Here is a 17,023-nt window from a genome sequence, read left to right as displayed (position 1 = left end):
ATGCTTCCACATCATTTAATAATGTAAAGATATCCTAGAGATTCAAAGGTTTGCACTCTGCTTTTTGGTTGGACAGTTGCAATCGTTTCTCCATGTTAGGACCAATCAGAATCCCTCAGGTTATTGTCAGTTTTAATACAGGGATGATGAGGGCCAGGCCGTGCCCCCACTCCCCGATAGAGGATGGACACCATAACTGCAAGACAGGGTGCCACCAACAGCAAACACGTTTGGGCCCAATCTGTATTATCTAAACACGTTTGCACCAAGACAAGAATGAATTAGAACCTTTTTTTTACTATGTTTGCTGGCTAACAAAAAGAAAAATGTGATTAGAGTATTTATGTTTATGTTACGAAGCAAACAGTCCAAACATTTGTTTGGATTCCTTTATACCCGTATCATAGGGTGACCAGATTTTAAAAAAAAGAAACCAGGACGGGCCACTGAAATAGAAGTAGGACTAAGGTAAATACACATACAACTTTAGTCCTACTTCTATGTTGCTGGCCTGTTGCGGGGGGTGCGGAGGGGGTGTGCTAACATGCACACTCTTCTCATTGGAGGAGAGCGCCGGGAAGGGGAAAGGGGAGGAAATGGGGGCGTGAAAAGCATTTCACGCCCCCATTCGCGCAAAAAAGATTTGCGCGGGTACCCGATTTCGGGATTTCGAAATCGGGTCCCGGCAAAAAAAGGGATCATATCCAAACCCCGGACGGAGTTCATAAAAGTAAAAAACTCCCGGGACCCCCGGACGTCGGGTGATTTCCCCGGACTGCCCGGGAAAACCCGGACGTCTGGTCACCCTACCGTATCAAAACCTTTCGAGATAATACATATTGGGGCAAAACCTGTTGGTTCCATTCCATATTTATGCAAGCAGCACAATTGGTGCAGAATTGATTTGCTCAATTCTTTTGCTCATATTTTAAACAATCTGTCCCCCCCTCCTTTTTTCATCAGGCTACACCGCTTACTATCTTCAGAACTGGTATTCTACCAAAAAAGATAGTCGAAGGGAACTATAGATACTATGGGCCTAATTCACCGAAGGGTTTTATAATGACAAATCCCCATTGGAAAACACTCTGTGAATAAGGGCCTATGACAGGTACCATCTGTCGTCGTGGACGCGCGACACCAGCGCAGGGTAGTAACCCGCCACCGCGTGTTTGATAGGTAAGGCCCAGCAAGCAAGCAAACAGCAGATATGCATATCTCCTTTTTTATAACATCCCGGCTCTGTTTAACAAGCCTCTTGAAGCACACTTAATGAGAACAGCACATTTTGCAGGCCAACAATAAATTAGCTATGATAAAGCAATTAAAATCTGTTTGCGCTCAAATAAAAGGAAATGAAGAGTGCGGGGAAGTGGAGCGAAAGGTAAAGGGCAGGGTGCGCAGACCCATCAAAAGTAAACAGGTGAGAATTGATCAGGAACTGAGCAGGGTCACATTGTGTCCAAGATAACTTTGAAATTGACAATAAATCAATGCATTAAACACCAGATGGTGCTGCCTTGTGCAGGAAGCTGCAGTGGGTCATATCCCTCTGCTCGTGCGTGTAATCGCTGCAGGATAGGCCTCTTCTCAAAGGGACAGTCCAGCATATAAAACACTTTATTGCCCTGTCCTATCATATCCGGTTTTAAAAGGAACCACATGTCTAAAATGGAAGTCATTGCTGTCATTTTTAATCAAAACGTATTTACTCTTGTTCTTCAAGCTCGGCATAAGATACAGAACAATGAATGCGCGTCGTAGGGCAATTAACAGGCACCGAGGAGTTCTGTGCCAATTAAAACAGGAAGTTCCAAACCAAGTACTTTAAATAGGTGCAGACCCATGAGGTGAGTTTTAATAGTCTTATAGTCTACTTTCTTGGGGATGTCATTCTTTAGAGTATCATACAAAAGTATAAAAAAGCGTGCCTTTCATTGCATGGTTTTCAAAAATAGCAATGTTGTGGGAATTGATTTCATTGCAAAGTTTTGGACCAACAAGCATTTTAAGTCGCTCCTTAGTTCTGATCATAGTGGGCTTTGAGGATGGCCATAGTGCCGGGATGGGTCGTGTGGTAGAGATGGTCCTTTCAGTAAGGGTGGATCTTGGACCAGGAATGGGATGGGATTTGAGGAAGTGATAGAACACAAAGAAACATTGGGTTTTGTGGTAAGGATGGGAATGAGTTGGGGCTGTGACACGGATGGGCGCAGTGGGGAGAATGGGCCCGTAGTGTGTATGCGCTAAGGATGGGCCTTGGGCGAGTATCAGGGAAAGTCCTGAGGTGAGGTACTGTTAATTTTGACTGAGCAGAACATTGAAGCAATGCTTCATGTACAATGTGATGCTGTCAGTATGAGTCAATTATATTGTAATGTACTACTTCTTATGTCATTATTTGCTGATTGCAAAACCATTCTCAAATGTAAATCATATTCGTATTATGTTACATTTCACATGCATCTTGTATATTCATCCTCAGTTTCATGGACATTCCAAATGATCAAATTACACATTTTACATATTGTATCTTTTCCACAATGCATTTTCCATCATGTAATGCATTGAAATGGTGCTGAATGTGACACTTGGAGCCTGATTCACAGAAGCGTTTCATATTGTTGCAATCCCATAGGAAATCGTTCTGTGAATCAGGCGATAATTTCTTGATTTTCACGAATTCCAACTATTCCTTTAACATTTTAATTTTCAATTCTGAATCTGACAATTTTCGAATGTTGTGATGCTCAAATACATTTGACAGGAATTCGGAATAGCCAGGTCTCTGGGTCACCATGGGGTAGGTTGGCTATCACTTTAGATACTGGGTAAACTTCCAGGATTGTATTCCATGATTTTCTAATCATTGTTTGGAGAGCTGCCCATTCCACTAAAGTATTTGGAGTGAGCAGAACATGTTGCTTTCTGTGGAATGTGGTCTGTCTACATTCTAGAACCCTACTCATTCTGCCCCATAAATATGCTGCTTACTATTCTATGATATTTGATCAATTTTGGGGAATCCTGTAGTCTATTCTGAGCAAAGGTTTAGGTCACTCAGCTCATTCATACTAATTTTGCTCAGCTCTTACCACACAATTCCAGACTACTCTGTATAAAGAGGTGCTTAGCAGTAGTGTATGAGGGCATTGTAAAATGCGACACCTTGCCATGATATAATGATCTCATATCTTTTACATATACTCGTTGGTGCATGCTGGTGCGTCGACCGCTATGTGTCATGTGGATACAATTCCCTGGGCGTTCCTCTTATTTTGGTTTCTTACACTTCCCATTCCACTGTTTTCAGATTCATTTTTTCATATTGTTGGCATTGCTTTGTGATTGCTTTGGTGTATGACGTTTTGCTTCCATGAGTTGTCTTGTTTTGCTGAGGATTAGTTGTTCGTCTTTTTTTCAAGGGTAAACCACTGAAAACCATCACTATCCAATCTTACCCCTTCAACCCCAATTCCATGATATGTTTTGGCGCCCCACTTCCTCTTACTCTGTCATTCCCCTTCCCCCACCCGAGAAAGGAGTGCTCTACTTTATTGCTGTTCTTCTTAGCTGCCAGTTCTCAGCCGGACAATACCTACAAGTGAGGAGTGGGAAGCTTTGAATTAATCATAACCACTGGTATTGTTCAGGGCAGCTTTCTCTTGTCTGCACCAGTCTAGGATACGCCATATGTAAATCAGTCTTGGTACACCCATCAACGGTAGCAATCCTGATTGGATTTGTAGGCTGTGTGCCATCAGCACAGGAACCCAAGCAACCCCAGGCGTGTGTCGACCTTGTTGGGCGCCAACAGTTATTTTCAGCCTCCTCTCCTAGGCAGAGTTAGCAAGAGACCCACATTTGATGCCTAGCCACTAACCTACTCCCTTCACCTTCCACCCCAGCTCCTTCCTTCCTGAACATAGAGACGTGGCCTGCATGGGACGGAGGGTGTTTCTGTGTCCATGGAGATAGACAAAGGACTTTGTTCATGGGTATATACTTTCTGTTCAATAAGGGAATTTAAATGTATATTTTCAGTGTGGGTATCATTGTATGTGTTTCTTTACTAGGCCACCTCATATTTTTTTAAGATATCACTGATATTGTTGTTTATTCATTATCTTAATTATTCAAGATAAATTATACCAAGTCGCCATTGCACAGTAAAGCATGCAGGTTGCTCTTGAGGTTACAATCAACCTTGACTGTCCTGAAGGTGAGAATTCCAAGGGTGGTCTTCCTTAACCGTATAAGATTTTTGGACAAGCTTGCACAATCTGAATTTGGAGTGACAGAGGGGTTGGGTTCTAGGCTGGTCTAAAATACGGGTGTCGGCTTATATTCCCAGAGTCTGGCATTATTTTATCCTATAATATGTGAGAATGCTTTTACACCGCACACATCACAGCTGGAGTTTTATCAGGGCGCCTTCACTCGTCCATGGAGTGGCGTATGTGACCCCTACCGGGGATACCCAGCCTGGGAGAAAGCTAACCAAAATAAAATAGGGGACGCAGAATAAGGCTGACCAAGTTTTGAATGGGGGCGGGGCACTGGCTGTGTTTGGCTGTATTGCAAATCTGGTGAGAGGAACTGCTCCTTTAGCAGTAAACAGAAGGGAGTAACAGATTATTCAAATGTGCAGTGCGAGTTGCACGGTAGACACAGTGTGCAACTGATAACACCATTGACACCGCTTGAGATGGGATAGGAAAAGTGGGGTGCTATAACAGTACCTCGATCTCACCGGGAAGGACTGATACTGTCTCAGAACTCAGAGATTGACAGTAATTGCCCATTTATGGCACTCTGCCTTTTTTCCATACATTACTGACATTATGGCTATGACCCTACGGCTGATAACCACATTCCAGTACATGATTGAAGATAAATGACGAGTACACGTGGCTTGCGCAGAAGGGCTGGGAGGAGGGCGTGACACTGAAAATAGGGAAGAACATACAAAAAAGTGGGCGTTACGAGGGACAGCCCGCAGGCAGTCCCTCGCATGCCCACAATTGTGCTAAATGACATGCATTCATGGAACCACCCGCGCCGCCTCTTGGCAGAGAAATGGGCACACAAATCCTGCGATCCCTATGCCACCCGAAGGCAGGCGTACAGACACTTGTGCATAAGAATCGCAGTGCAGAGGTGGGATTGCATGTTGGATTTAGCATGCATGCATGCAGACGGGGTCCCGATCTAAGTTAGGGGTGCGCGTACGCAGTCTAGCCGGGTGCAGGAACAGTTTACGGGGGTTCGCACGCAGATTTTATGAGTTTTCAAGTTACAAAAAAATCAGCCACAGGTTGTCAGTGTGCGGGGCACCCTGCACAGGGTCCCCGAGATGCAAGCCTGCTTGCAGGGTACCCCACGCACTGTTTCAAGGGTGCATGTAATCGCGCCTGGTTGAACACGCAGATGTGGCTTTGCTGGCTGTTTATGCTCTGCGTAGGGGCGTGTTAGGGCGTTCCAGGTGCGACTTACGAATATGGTTACTTTGTGCAATGGAATCCATGAATATGCAGGGCGTGCATTTTTAATACTGCGCGAAGGCTCACGCAGTGTCGTTCTTGGCGCACTGCAAATGTGGGGAAAAATGCGCACTTTTCCATGAATTGGACACACAATGTCGAGCTTTCAATTTCACAAGTGGACTGATGAATTCAAAATTTTGTGGATGGAACTGACGCACAATTATGTGTTATTGCTGACTGCGTGCCATGAATAAGTGTTTAAGATAAGGGCGACACATACCCAACATATTATATGATTGTTACTACTATTGATTTATATCGCACCTATTACAATTCTCCTGCAACTTCTAAGTGCCAGACCGGGACTCGAACCTATGTTACAAGTGTGTTACCCCTGAGCTGTCCCCAACCTGTAGAACATACGCATCACACAGTACCAGTAAAATAAGTCAAATATATATATTTTGATCAGGCATTAGCACAAGTGATGGTGAAAGGGAAGGACAATGCATTTTAGTTATTAATTGTTGTTTTCTAATGCATCAAAGTGCAACAAAGCTGTTTCAGAGCGTGACTACTGGACTCGGAGCCCTTTTCAAGTGGGAAGCCCAAGCCGACATTCCAGGCAACTGAATGTGGCCACCTCCTGCTGAGCTGGTACCATCCCTGCTTATATCCGTCCATGGAGGGCCACTGACCCATGAAGGCCCCGCTGTCGACCAGAGGAGTCAAATGCCTTCACACCAGCTCAGCTAAGCCCCAAATTCCTATAGCGCGCGCCATCACAACGACACCTTCCAGACAAAAGACGCTGGCTTAACTTAACTGAGCCGGGCAGGTTTAAGGAGTTAAGTGGGAGCAGCGTTTTTAACTGCCTGCTAACTCTTCTGCTGTACAATTCTCCTCCTCCACTGTTGGATTGACTTCCCCATTGGGACTGGGGCCCAGGCTTCAATGGAGGCATCAGGTGCGCGGAAGGGTTGCGTTTCCTCGTTGTTATGGCTGGCTGCCATCTGAAACAAATTCATCTACAAGTTACGGGCCCGTCGTTCTGCATCAGGGCTTGACATGTGTAGGGTTCGACAGTTGTAGAGCTTGACATGCCCGGTGCTTTCTCTTTGCTCTCTTAAGGGCCTGCTCCCCCTCCTCGTGGGCTATTTACTGGTATCTCAACCGGAGGTTTTACCGCAGCTTCTGTGGTTTTTTAAGACTACCACAATATAAAAACCCTGTACCGGAGTGATCTATAAAAGCGTAAGGGTTGACAAAGCTTTTTCCGGTTGACAGTGAGAGCGATGTGCGCTCTGAGGCCTATGGGCGTGTTGGCGCTTTATAAACATTCAAATAAATAAATATCAGAGTTCCCCCCCGCCCGCTGAACCCTCCAATTGAGCCTATTGCGGTACTGAATACACTTTGCACGGGTCCATGAATCAGGGATTGTGGGCCCGATTCATAGATTTTTTTGCATGGTTCAAAGTGACTTTGCACTGCTGAAAAGTGACTTTGCACTCCTGAAAAATGACTTTGCACTGCTGGAAAGTGACTTTGCACTGCAGACACAAAAATACACTTTGCATGGTTCCATGAATCGAATCAGGGTTTGTGTCGGCGGTGCAAATTCACTTTGAACCGGGCAAATATTGCATGAATCGGGCCCACGGTGATTTGGCATGAAGAAGTGCAGACACTAGTGTTGAGGCACCCACTTTATACTGTGGGCAAATAATTATTCTAGCAGCTAAGGAGCCAACTAGAGTGGGGGAGCAATTAGTCAAAGTCCAATGAATCACCTTGAAGAAACATACAGTGCTAAGGAGCAAACTACAGTGGGCATCAGTTAAAGTAGGCAAACAAGTCATACATAGACGCGATAGCTAATCTGCAACACTAGCGGGCAAAACACAGTGCGATATGCAGCACTTTATCCCAGGGCTGGACTGGGGGAACCAAAAGAGGCTCTGGAAATAATTTTCAAAGGGGCCCCACATTACAGATTTTCAGCAGGTCCAACCCTTTTCCTATGAGAAAATGTGGAAATATCACACAAAAGAGGCCCAGGCTGCAGAGGCCTACCGGGAAATCTCCAGAGTTCTCTATAGGCCAGTCCACCGCAGCCCAGGCTGCAGAGGCCTACCGGGAAATCTCCAGAGTTCTCTATAGGCCAGTCTACTCCTGCTTTATCCTTCCCAGAGGAAGCGCCTTCTGAAGTTGCGGGATTCCCATGAGCTGCTTTTACTTCATCAAATCATTGATGGAGTTTATTTATTGAATATTTTGGGGGGAATTCGTTATATGAGGTTGTATTTTATATGTGATGTGAAACACAAGATGGTTTTTTGTATGTATATTTTGGCTGCATATGGAAGGTAGTGTATTTTGTGTGTACTCGTGCAATGCCCAAGCCAGCAAATACCCTTTGATTGGTTGAGTTGCAAGTGTCCGGGACCATTGAGAGCCAATATGCCTTCTGCTACTTTTTTATGCTACTGCTGCCATTTCTTCTAGGAATATATATATGATGTAAATATGCAATCGACATAGTGTGCGGTGCACCGGTGCACCAGAACATGTTCTCACCCTTACATAAAACCATGTCGCACCCACAGACAGCCATTGCCCCTTTTTAATTTTTTATTGTTGAATATTCAGAAAGAAGAACATCAAAAACCTATACATAAGAGGCAATTAATTCAAAACACATGCAGGGTATTACAGCAACAGGCCCATTAATTATGAAAATCAAAAAAGGAAAAAAAAAACATTCGCCATTTTCATGAAAACATCTTTGCTAATCTGGGAAACAAAATGGCAGCCGAGGATTGTTTTATGGATAGTGTACAAGTTTCAAGTGAGAAAGAGACTTGCTCTAGGAGTAGCTACTTTGCTGTCCTTGAAACATTGAGATCAGGGTTCTAATCCCCGAGTCGGGTCTGAACAAAACAAATAATTTTAACTTTAGATAAATGCACCTTAAAGTAAATAAGTATGTGCATGTTTAAAGAATAATGAGGAAAATCCCATCTACTGGACGTGTGATAGTAAAGTAGGCCATTTCAGCTAACAAGCCACACTTGCCACACACTACCCTCCAGGCATCTCTAGAATTGTACTTCCAATTCAGAGCCACTGAGCAAAGCATTGTGGGTATGCAAATTAGCTCAAAGGCATAGGTTTTGCTCAAGCCAGTTCTACAGTGCAATGCCCCAAATGCAGATGTTCCACTCCCTCCCACATCACATCCCAGTTTCTGAAATGCAGTCTTCACTGGACACGCATAATCCCATGATATTTTATGCACTGCTTGACCTCTTCGAGATGCCCCATCTACAATGAAGGTTGTGTGTAGGGCGAGCTGCTGGTCCTTGAGCTATGCCCACTCTATAGAAAATTACTTCACCCGCATTACAACTGGGCCAATAACAGTGGGCAAAGCGCGAACAAAGTTAGCCACACACATCTCGCCTATACAGACACTGTGTCTGCAGCAATCCATGATTAATTGCATAAGATCAGTGCCCGGTGAGACTTTTTGACTGCTCGGCAATGAGCGTTATGTCCCAGGCAGTCTATAGAAATGAACACGAGCAGCCCAGCACCTGCAAGATAGCACAGTATGGTGTTCAAATCCCCTCTAGGGGAGAAGTTAGTTAATTAATTAATACAGTTGGGCATACTATGCAGACGATATCGTACTATTCGACGTAACCCAAATTGGTCTGCAACGACTTCTGACCAACGTGGTCTCATATTTTCAAGAAAACGACCTTGCGATCAACATAAAGAAATCCTAAATTATGGCAATTGGAACAGCAATCAAAAGAATTCTAACCAATTTAAATGGACTGCAGCAGGTGAGCCAATTGAGACTGTATCAGCAATCTGATATCTGGGTGTGCACATAAATAGCTCGATCTGTGAATCAGCTTGGGTGGCTAAGTTGAAATATCGTATGTCCATACTAGCAATGCAAGGACAAAAGTTACATTTTGAATACGGTAAATTCACGCTCTTGCCACTACGGACCTTCTATATACAGAAAGTAATCCCTGTAATTACGTATGGGGCAGAAGCAGGATGGAACATTGACAGCCGAATTTGGGCCGTACTGGAAGGCCAATTTTGGAAAAAAGTTCTGCGACTCCCAAGCAGCACTTCGATTGTTGCACTAACATATGAACTGGACTTGGAAGCACTACATGGAACCATTCAATGGAAATCAATCGCAGCTTTACGCAAAATACACCTGTCAAACATAGCACCAGCGTACAAGATTTTTGAATCAACACTAAAGAATCCTCACGCAGGAATTCTCCTGGCATGGGAAAATAAAATCAGGAAAATTTTAGAGACAGCTGATATCTCATGGCAGATGGTAATAGCAATGCCCCAACTTGCAAAGAAAAATCTAACACGGTGGAACTAGCTTTCCATGAAAAACTGTGCATGTCAATGTCGTCATCCTTGAATCTAGGTCTGTCATGCAATTGCCTAGACAAACTTCCAAGATACCTGTCAAGATTTCCTTCACAATGGCATCGGAATAGGTTTCCGAGGCTACACCTGAACGTCTACAAAACTAAAGAAATTCTATGGAGGAGACACGATCTAAAGACTGGTGACAATTGTTGTTGATTTTGCACAACTGAAATAGAATCATTAAAACATCCAATCATGCAATGTCCCACAATAACTACACAACGGTTATGTTTTTTGGGCAGATGTGGACCTCCTGACACTAATCTGGATTAATAGTGGTGGATGCTGTTGACTGGTAACAATGTGATGATAAACCTGTGCAGTGATTGATTTCCTTGAAAATCTTTTGGAGTAGGGATAAGTCTCTTAACTGATTCGAATCATATGGATGCTGTATTCTAACAAATGAACTATTAAGTCGGGCCAATTTTTGATAAGGAATCATTTTGGAAAATCATAAAATGGGCGAGCGGGAAGTTGCTATAAGCGTCCTTCACAAATGATCGAAGAATACTCATGACTGGTTCTATGTGTTTGGTTGGACTTATGTATTTTTTCCTTTTAGGGATGTCTTTTGTGATGGTATTTGTTTTTGTTTTGTAATTAAAGTTTGTATTAACTAATTGTTACAACAAAAAATGAATTAATACATAAAGGTGTGCTTCACTGCTGTCTTGGAACCGTGCCTTTGGTCAAATAAAGTAAGGGTACCTTGGCTGATTTACCCAAAAAGTAAGGGAACGTCATATCCTTTAGTTCCCGCCCACTTTGACCTCTGGCCAATAAAAGCTTTAGTGAAGGCTCTACATCTGTGGACAAAATCCCGCCCAGCTCCCAGAAGTGAAAGTCCATAGGACATGGCTATTCTTACTATCTATATATAACCCCATGGGTAATTATGCCCCCTTGTGGCCTGCTGTCGCATAGGGCTTTTAACACATGGCCATGACAATCGGTTCCAGAGAGAAGTGGTTACGTGTCTCGCAACCCTCTTTCCAAAGTGTGTTGCATTCATACCTCTAACCCCTTTCCAGTTTGCTAAAGAGCTAGGTTGGTCTGTTCTAGAACTCTGTACCTGTTTGTTTTACTGCTTGGACTCTCCAACCGCCGCCATGTTGGTGTCATTTCCTGAGCTTCCCGTAAATTGGCCCAACATGGTAATTAGTCAGGTGGGAGACACCAGGTGATGCTATTTGATGTGGGTCAGTCTACACTTCCGGACTCAAATAACTTGGAAGTGGTGACTGTGCCAATTGAACTCAAACTGGCCACAAAGATAATGAGCGTGCCGCAATGATAACCGCCATCAGAAAATTGGCTCACGCTCCAAGGGCCACTTAAGGCTGTGAATGGCCACCTTGTCTTTACCCAGAGATTTCGCAAGTCAATTGCAGCTGTTAATTCACCCTGGGTTTCTTCTCTTTTCAGAATGTTTGCGGCGAAGTGCAGCGGCTGTATGGAAAAAATTGCGCCAACAGAGTTTGTTATGAGAGCCCTGGAAAGCGTCTACCACCTGAGCTGCTTCTGCTGCTGTGTCTGCGAGCGACAGTTGCGGAAAGGGGACGAATTTGTGTTGAAAGAAGGACAGTTGCTCTGTAAGAGCGACTACGAAAAGGAAAAGGACTTGCTAAGCTCCGTCAGCCCCGACGACTCCGACTCAGGTAACACCTGCTTTTTATGTTATGTTGCATTGCTATGATTTTGTACTGTGCGGAATAAGAACTGTAGTCAATTCAAGGTGTTGCAACCTTGTCTGTGACATATTGTGCCCCCTGAGTGGTTACCGGAGGTGTCACTAGGGAGGACCTGTGGGGCTATTGCCCCAGGTCCTTTGGTTGTAGCCCCGGGTACAAGCTCAGGGGCTACAACCAAAAGGCTGGCCAGGCCAGAGTCCCGACAGTCCCGACATTAGCGAGGCCCCGGATCTTTTCCAGACCTAGCAACACCCCTGCTGGTTACCCAGACTTTGCTGGGAAGGGGAGCATGAGCAAGGATGAAGTAAGAGGAAGGGAAAGCGGGAAAGGGGTTTGCAGATGCAGGGATGGACTCCGGCAGTGGGAAATACTTTATATTAATATGGATGCATACTAGGCCACTGTATGTGGATGATCTGATAGAGAGATGCACACGCTCAAGAGCGCACTCGTGCAAACCTGGTGGATAGGTAGGGTCAAATCGCCACAAGATCTGTTCATGGCACCAATGGTAGATTCCTGAAAAATACTTCTGAGACTGCCATCAAGAAGAGACTGAATCCAAGATTAGGATGTGTGCGATTATAAAAGGAGGGGAATGAGATAGACGTGAGTTCAATGTGTCTTGCCTGGTTCCTAGACGTAAATCAGATAATGCTATGCCTGGTCCTTGGAAGTAAATTAGATGTTGCTATGCCTGTCCTCTAGAAGCAAGGCAGACACTCCTATGCCTGGTGCCTGGAAGTAAAGCAGATAATCCTATGCTTGGTCCCTGGAAGTAAAGTAGTTAATCCTATGCCTGGTCCCTAAAATTAAAGCAGTCAATGCTATGCCTTTTCCCTGGAAGCAAAGCAGACAATCCTATGCCCGGTGCCTGGAAGTAAAGCAAACAATCCTATGCCTGGTCCCTGGAAGTAAAGCAGACAATCCTATACCTGGTCCCTGGAAGTAAAGCAGACAATCCTATACCTGGTCCCTGGTCCCTGGAAGTAAAGCAGACAGTCGTATGCCTGGTCCCTAAAATGAAAGCAGACAATGCTATGCCTTTTCCCTGGAAGTAAAGCAGTCAATCCTATGCCCGGTGCCTGGAAGTAAAGCAGACAATCCTATGCCTGGTTCCTGGAAGTAAAGCAGACAATCCTATACCTGGTCCCTGGAAGTAAAGCAGACAATCCTATACCTGGTCCCTGGAAGTAAAGTAGTCAATCCTATGCCTGGTCCCTAAAATTAAAGCAGTCAATGCTATGCCTTTTCCCTGGAAGTAAAGCAGTCAATCCTATGCCCGGTCCCTGGAAGTAAAGCAGACAATCCTATACCTGGTCCCTGGAAGTAAAGCAGACAATCCTATAACTGGGCCCTGGAAGTAAAGCAGACAATCCTATACCTGGTCCCTGGAAGTAAAGCAGACAATCCTATACCTGGTCCCTGGAAGTAAAGCAGACAATCGTATGCCTGGTCCCTAAAATGAAAGCAGACAATGCTATGCCTGGTCCCTGGAAGTAAAGCAGACAATCCTATACCTGGTCCCTGGAAGTAAAGCAGACAATCCTATACCTGGTCCCTGGAAGTAAAGCAGACAATCGTATGCCTGGTCCCTAAATGAAAGCAGACAATGCTATGCCTTTTCCCTGGAAGTAAAGCAGTCAATCCTATGCCCGGTCCCTGGAAGTAAAGCAGACAATCCTATACCTGGTCCCTAAAATGAAAGCAGACAATGCTATGCCTGGTCCCTGGAAGTAAAGCAGTCAATCATATGCCCGGTCCCTGGAAGTAAAGCAGACAATCCTATACCTGGTCCCTGGAAGTAAAGCAGACAATCCTATGCCTGGTCCCTGGAAGTAAAGCAGACAATCCTATACCTGGTCCCTGGAAGTAAAGCAGACAATCGTATGCCTGGTCCCTAAAATGAAAGCAGACAATGCTATGCCTTTTCCCTGGAAGTAAAGCAGTCAATCCTATGCCCGGTCCCTGGAAGTAAAGCAGACAATCCTATACCTGGTCCCTAGAAGTAAAGCAGACAATCCTATACCTGGTCCCTGGAAGTAAAGCAGACAATCCTATACCTAGTCCCTAAAATGAAAGCAGACAATGCTATGCCTGGCCCTTATAAGTGAAGTAGCGGATGCTAGGCCTGTCCCACTAGAATGAGCCCCCCTCTGTGCCCCTCTGTATCCTACCCTCTGTTCTTACCTCTGTAAATCGTGTTGTTGCTTCTCGAAACTAGGCCCACACTCAATAAATACCGTAATAATATTAATTGTATTTTGTATTTTATTGTTTATATTGTGCCTTAATCCAATATAGCGCTAAACATCTCCGAGTGGTCAAATAACAGAAGGCATTATTATCCCACAGAGTGGTACTCATTTTATCGGCCTCGGAAGCATGAAAGTTGACCCTGCAGGAATTCGAACATCCCACTGCAGGCTGCACACAGATATCAAGGGCAAGCGCTTAGATCGCTGCGCTATCTGACCCGCTTAAATAATATTAATACTAATAATACAGGGATAGCACTCTGATTGGACATTCTGTTTTCACTCACAGGAACTCCAGGCCCAGAAAACCGTCTCGTGGATTTACATCGACATCTCTTGTTTAATCCTTGTCGATGCATCGGAAAATACTTCTTATCCTGTCGACCTTTCATAACACAGAGACCCAGCACAGCCAGTTGGCTTGAGGCAACTCTTGTTCGAATCAAAGGCGTGGGCTCCATGCAACCCAAGGCCGCCCCCCCCTCCCGCCCCAGCCCCAGTGCTCGTGTGCCACGTGGCGGCCATGTGGACATCTGCTCAATGCCACCGAAACGAGCTGAGAGGGTGAAAACAGGTCACACATCATCAAGGTTTTGCTGGAGAAGTCTGCTGTAGTCCTTTGCATTATACTCCCTCTTTGTAATGGCCGCGCCCATGTCTATTTCAGGCCCGCGGAGGCGTCCATAGTAATATTCCACAGCTCTGCATGAAACATGTCCTACAAAGAATGGGTAATGCCTGAGAGGCCTGGTGTTTCCAAACAAGGTTATGGCCTTCTAGGAGCAGTGCCGTAATATAACGCGTTGCACTGTAAAATGTCCACATGCAGCATTAGAGTATAAAAACAACAATGAAACAATCCAGCCAGTGGAGCCAGGAAGGCATGTCACGGCCATTAATAGTGCGCCTCGAAGGAGACGTCTACTAGCTGTGTAGAGAAAAGGGAAGCAGAGAAAATGGCCTCACGTGTCATGAACCCGGAAGGAGACATTTGCCGGTACAATGGGAAGTTCGAATTCAGTTTTCTGTGTCTCGGGTAAAATAGCTCAGTGGGTTCCACGCCTGCTGCAGACATCTATGCCCTAAAAGCTGACCACGTAAACTAAACCCAGCATGGCCTACTCAGCATTTCATCCTTCTAAGATAGTGTCCAAATAGCTGCTGCTCCTGTTATCTAAGAAACCCTATGCCAGACCACTGAGGATCTGAAAGCTGATGCCCGCGAGCTTCTGGCACAGCGCGCTTCTTTCTCTTCAGCAGGGCCGGTGGAGCGCCCCACCATGAGTGGATGAGCTTTTCCCGGGCTGTAATATATCTCAGGAAGAGAACACATTGGCCCAATGCCAGAGCTTCCCTTCTTTTGCTTTCGATGTATTATTGTCCCGTGCGTGGAAATAAAAACTGCACCAGACATTCAAATGCACATTTCTGCTTATCCTGCAAGACAGCAGGCGGCCATTTTGTTGTAAAGTTCAAAGGGGCCCTGAATCATTCAGCCCTGAAGGTCCGACAGTTCCGAAGGAGAGTCCACACGTATACATGTTGACTTTTATTGCACGCCATACCACACATGTATTTATTTATTTATTTATTTATTGATTACATTTATATAGCGCACAAACAGCCCAAGGGCATTGAGGCGCTGTTACTTACAGGAAACCTAGGTACAGGGGTGGTACATTTAGTCAAAAGCAAGTAGTGCTGCGTTCTCCAAGTCCAGAGCTCCAGACCCAGGTTTTCAGAATATTCATTCAAAATGTGTTTGAATGCAGTGAGTCAAAACTTGAGCTATTTGCATCATCATTACTATTCCAGACACCTGGTTTGGTCTCTTGAGGGACCGAACCTGGGTCCTGCTGCTGATGTAGGGTAAGTTTAGAATACTTTGAGTGATTCTGCCCCCTGGGCCAAGAACAATTCAGCACTGCGTTTGCGCTGCACGAAGCCCTGCGCTGCATGCCACAACACGCAGCGTGCCCGATTCATGGAATTTGTAGCGCAGTGCAAAGTGACTGGCAAAATGAATGGAATTTTTCGTGCAAAGTGACTTTGAACTGTCAACAAACACCCTGATTCACAGAGCAGTGCAACGTGTATTTTGACAGTGCAAACTCGCTTTGAACTACAAAGTGTATGTTTGCGCTGCAAAGTACTTTGCACTGCAAAAGTTCTCTTTGCACCTTGCTGAATGGGCCAAATTCACAGTGAAAAGAGTACGTTTGCAATGCAAAGTGACTTTGCCCTGCAAAAATGCACTTTGCACCGCTCTGTGAATCAGGCTGTTTGTTGGCAGTGCAAAGTCACTTTGCACGAAAAGTGCCAGGATTCGGGCCCATGCCGTTCTCTTTTCTATGAGTCGCAAACATTTTCCTTCAGATCTCCGTTCTTCAAGTTCTCAAACTTTGGAAATGTAATGCAAGAAGTGAACCCGCAAGTCCAGAATGTCTTCCTGCATCAGAGCAAACTAAAGGCCTTGGACTGAAGGAGACCTGTGGACCGGCATTAAACATTTCAATCTATATTTTATTACTGATGTAGGAAAAGGCGTGCATTTTCAAAGCGTATTTGTGTATTATGCGGAAGAGGGGTAACCTTTAGACAGTGCTTAAAGTGGGCCGGGGCCTGCCGGGGCCGGGCCCCGGCAGTCTCCAAAAAGTGGGGCTGATCCAGGGCCCTGCCGGGGCCCCGTCCCACCGCCCGCAACATTGGCGGGATGCATTATCCCGTCGCGGCCGCAGCGGCGACGGGAGATGCATGCGCCTGCCATGAAGTCAGGTGATCTGACAAAAGTGGCAGCCTACCACAGTGACGCTGTGCCTCGCTGCCACTTCCGTCAGCCACAATAACTGTATCTGGTGACCCCTCGCGCGAGAGGTCACCAGAGGCAGTTACTATCCCTTTGTTTCCACAGGTCACCGAGGTTTCTTTAACCCTCGGCGAACCTGGGGATTCCTCGACATATTTCGAGGTTTATAAAAGATGGCTTTGAAAGTACACATTTCAAGCCATCTTTTATAAAGCTTTGCCGACGGACAATTTTGTCCGTAGTCAAAGCTTTATAAAAGATGGCTTGAATTGTGTACTTTCGAAGCCATCTTTTATAAAC

The 17,023-nt window shown here is 45.2% G+C and overlaps 1 protein-coding gene across 1 annotated transcript in view; it reads left to right on the top strand.

Annotated features, from left to right (window-relative positions):
* Nucleotides 1-17,023, top strand: part of LMX1B (LIM homeobox transcription factor 1 beta) — a 230,816-nt gene that overhangs the window by 195,878 nt on the left and 17,915 nt on the right. The window contains exon 3 of the mRNA XM_069609385.1: nt 11,394-11,626. Coding sequence (XP_069465486.1) covers nt 11,394-11,626 — 233 coding nt within the window. The remainder of the gene's footprint in view (nt 1-11,393; nt 11,627-17,023) is intronic.

The sequence above is a fragment of the Ambystoma mexicanum genome, chromosome 8, assembly GCF_040938575.1.
Source record: "Ambystoma mexicanum isolate Mex_15411 chromosome 8, UKY_AmexF1_1, whole genome shotgun sequence".
NCBI lineage: Eukaryota > Metazoa > Chordata > Amphibia > Caudata > Ambystomatidae > Ambystoma > Ambystoma mexicanum.
The sequence above is the reverse complement of the archived record's forward strand: the minus strand, read 5'-3'. Positions and strand labels throughout refer to the sequence as shown.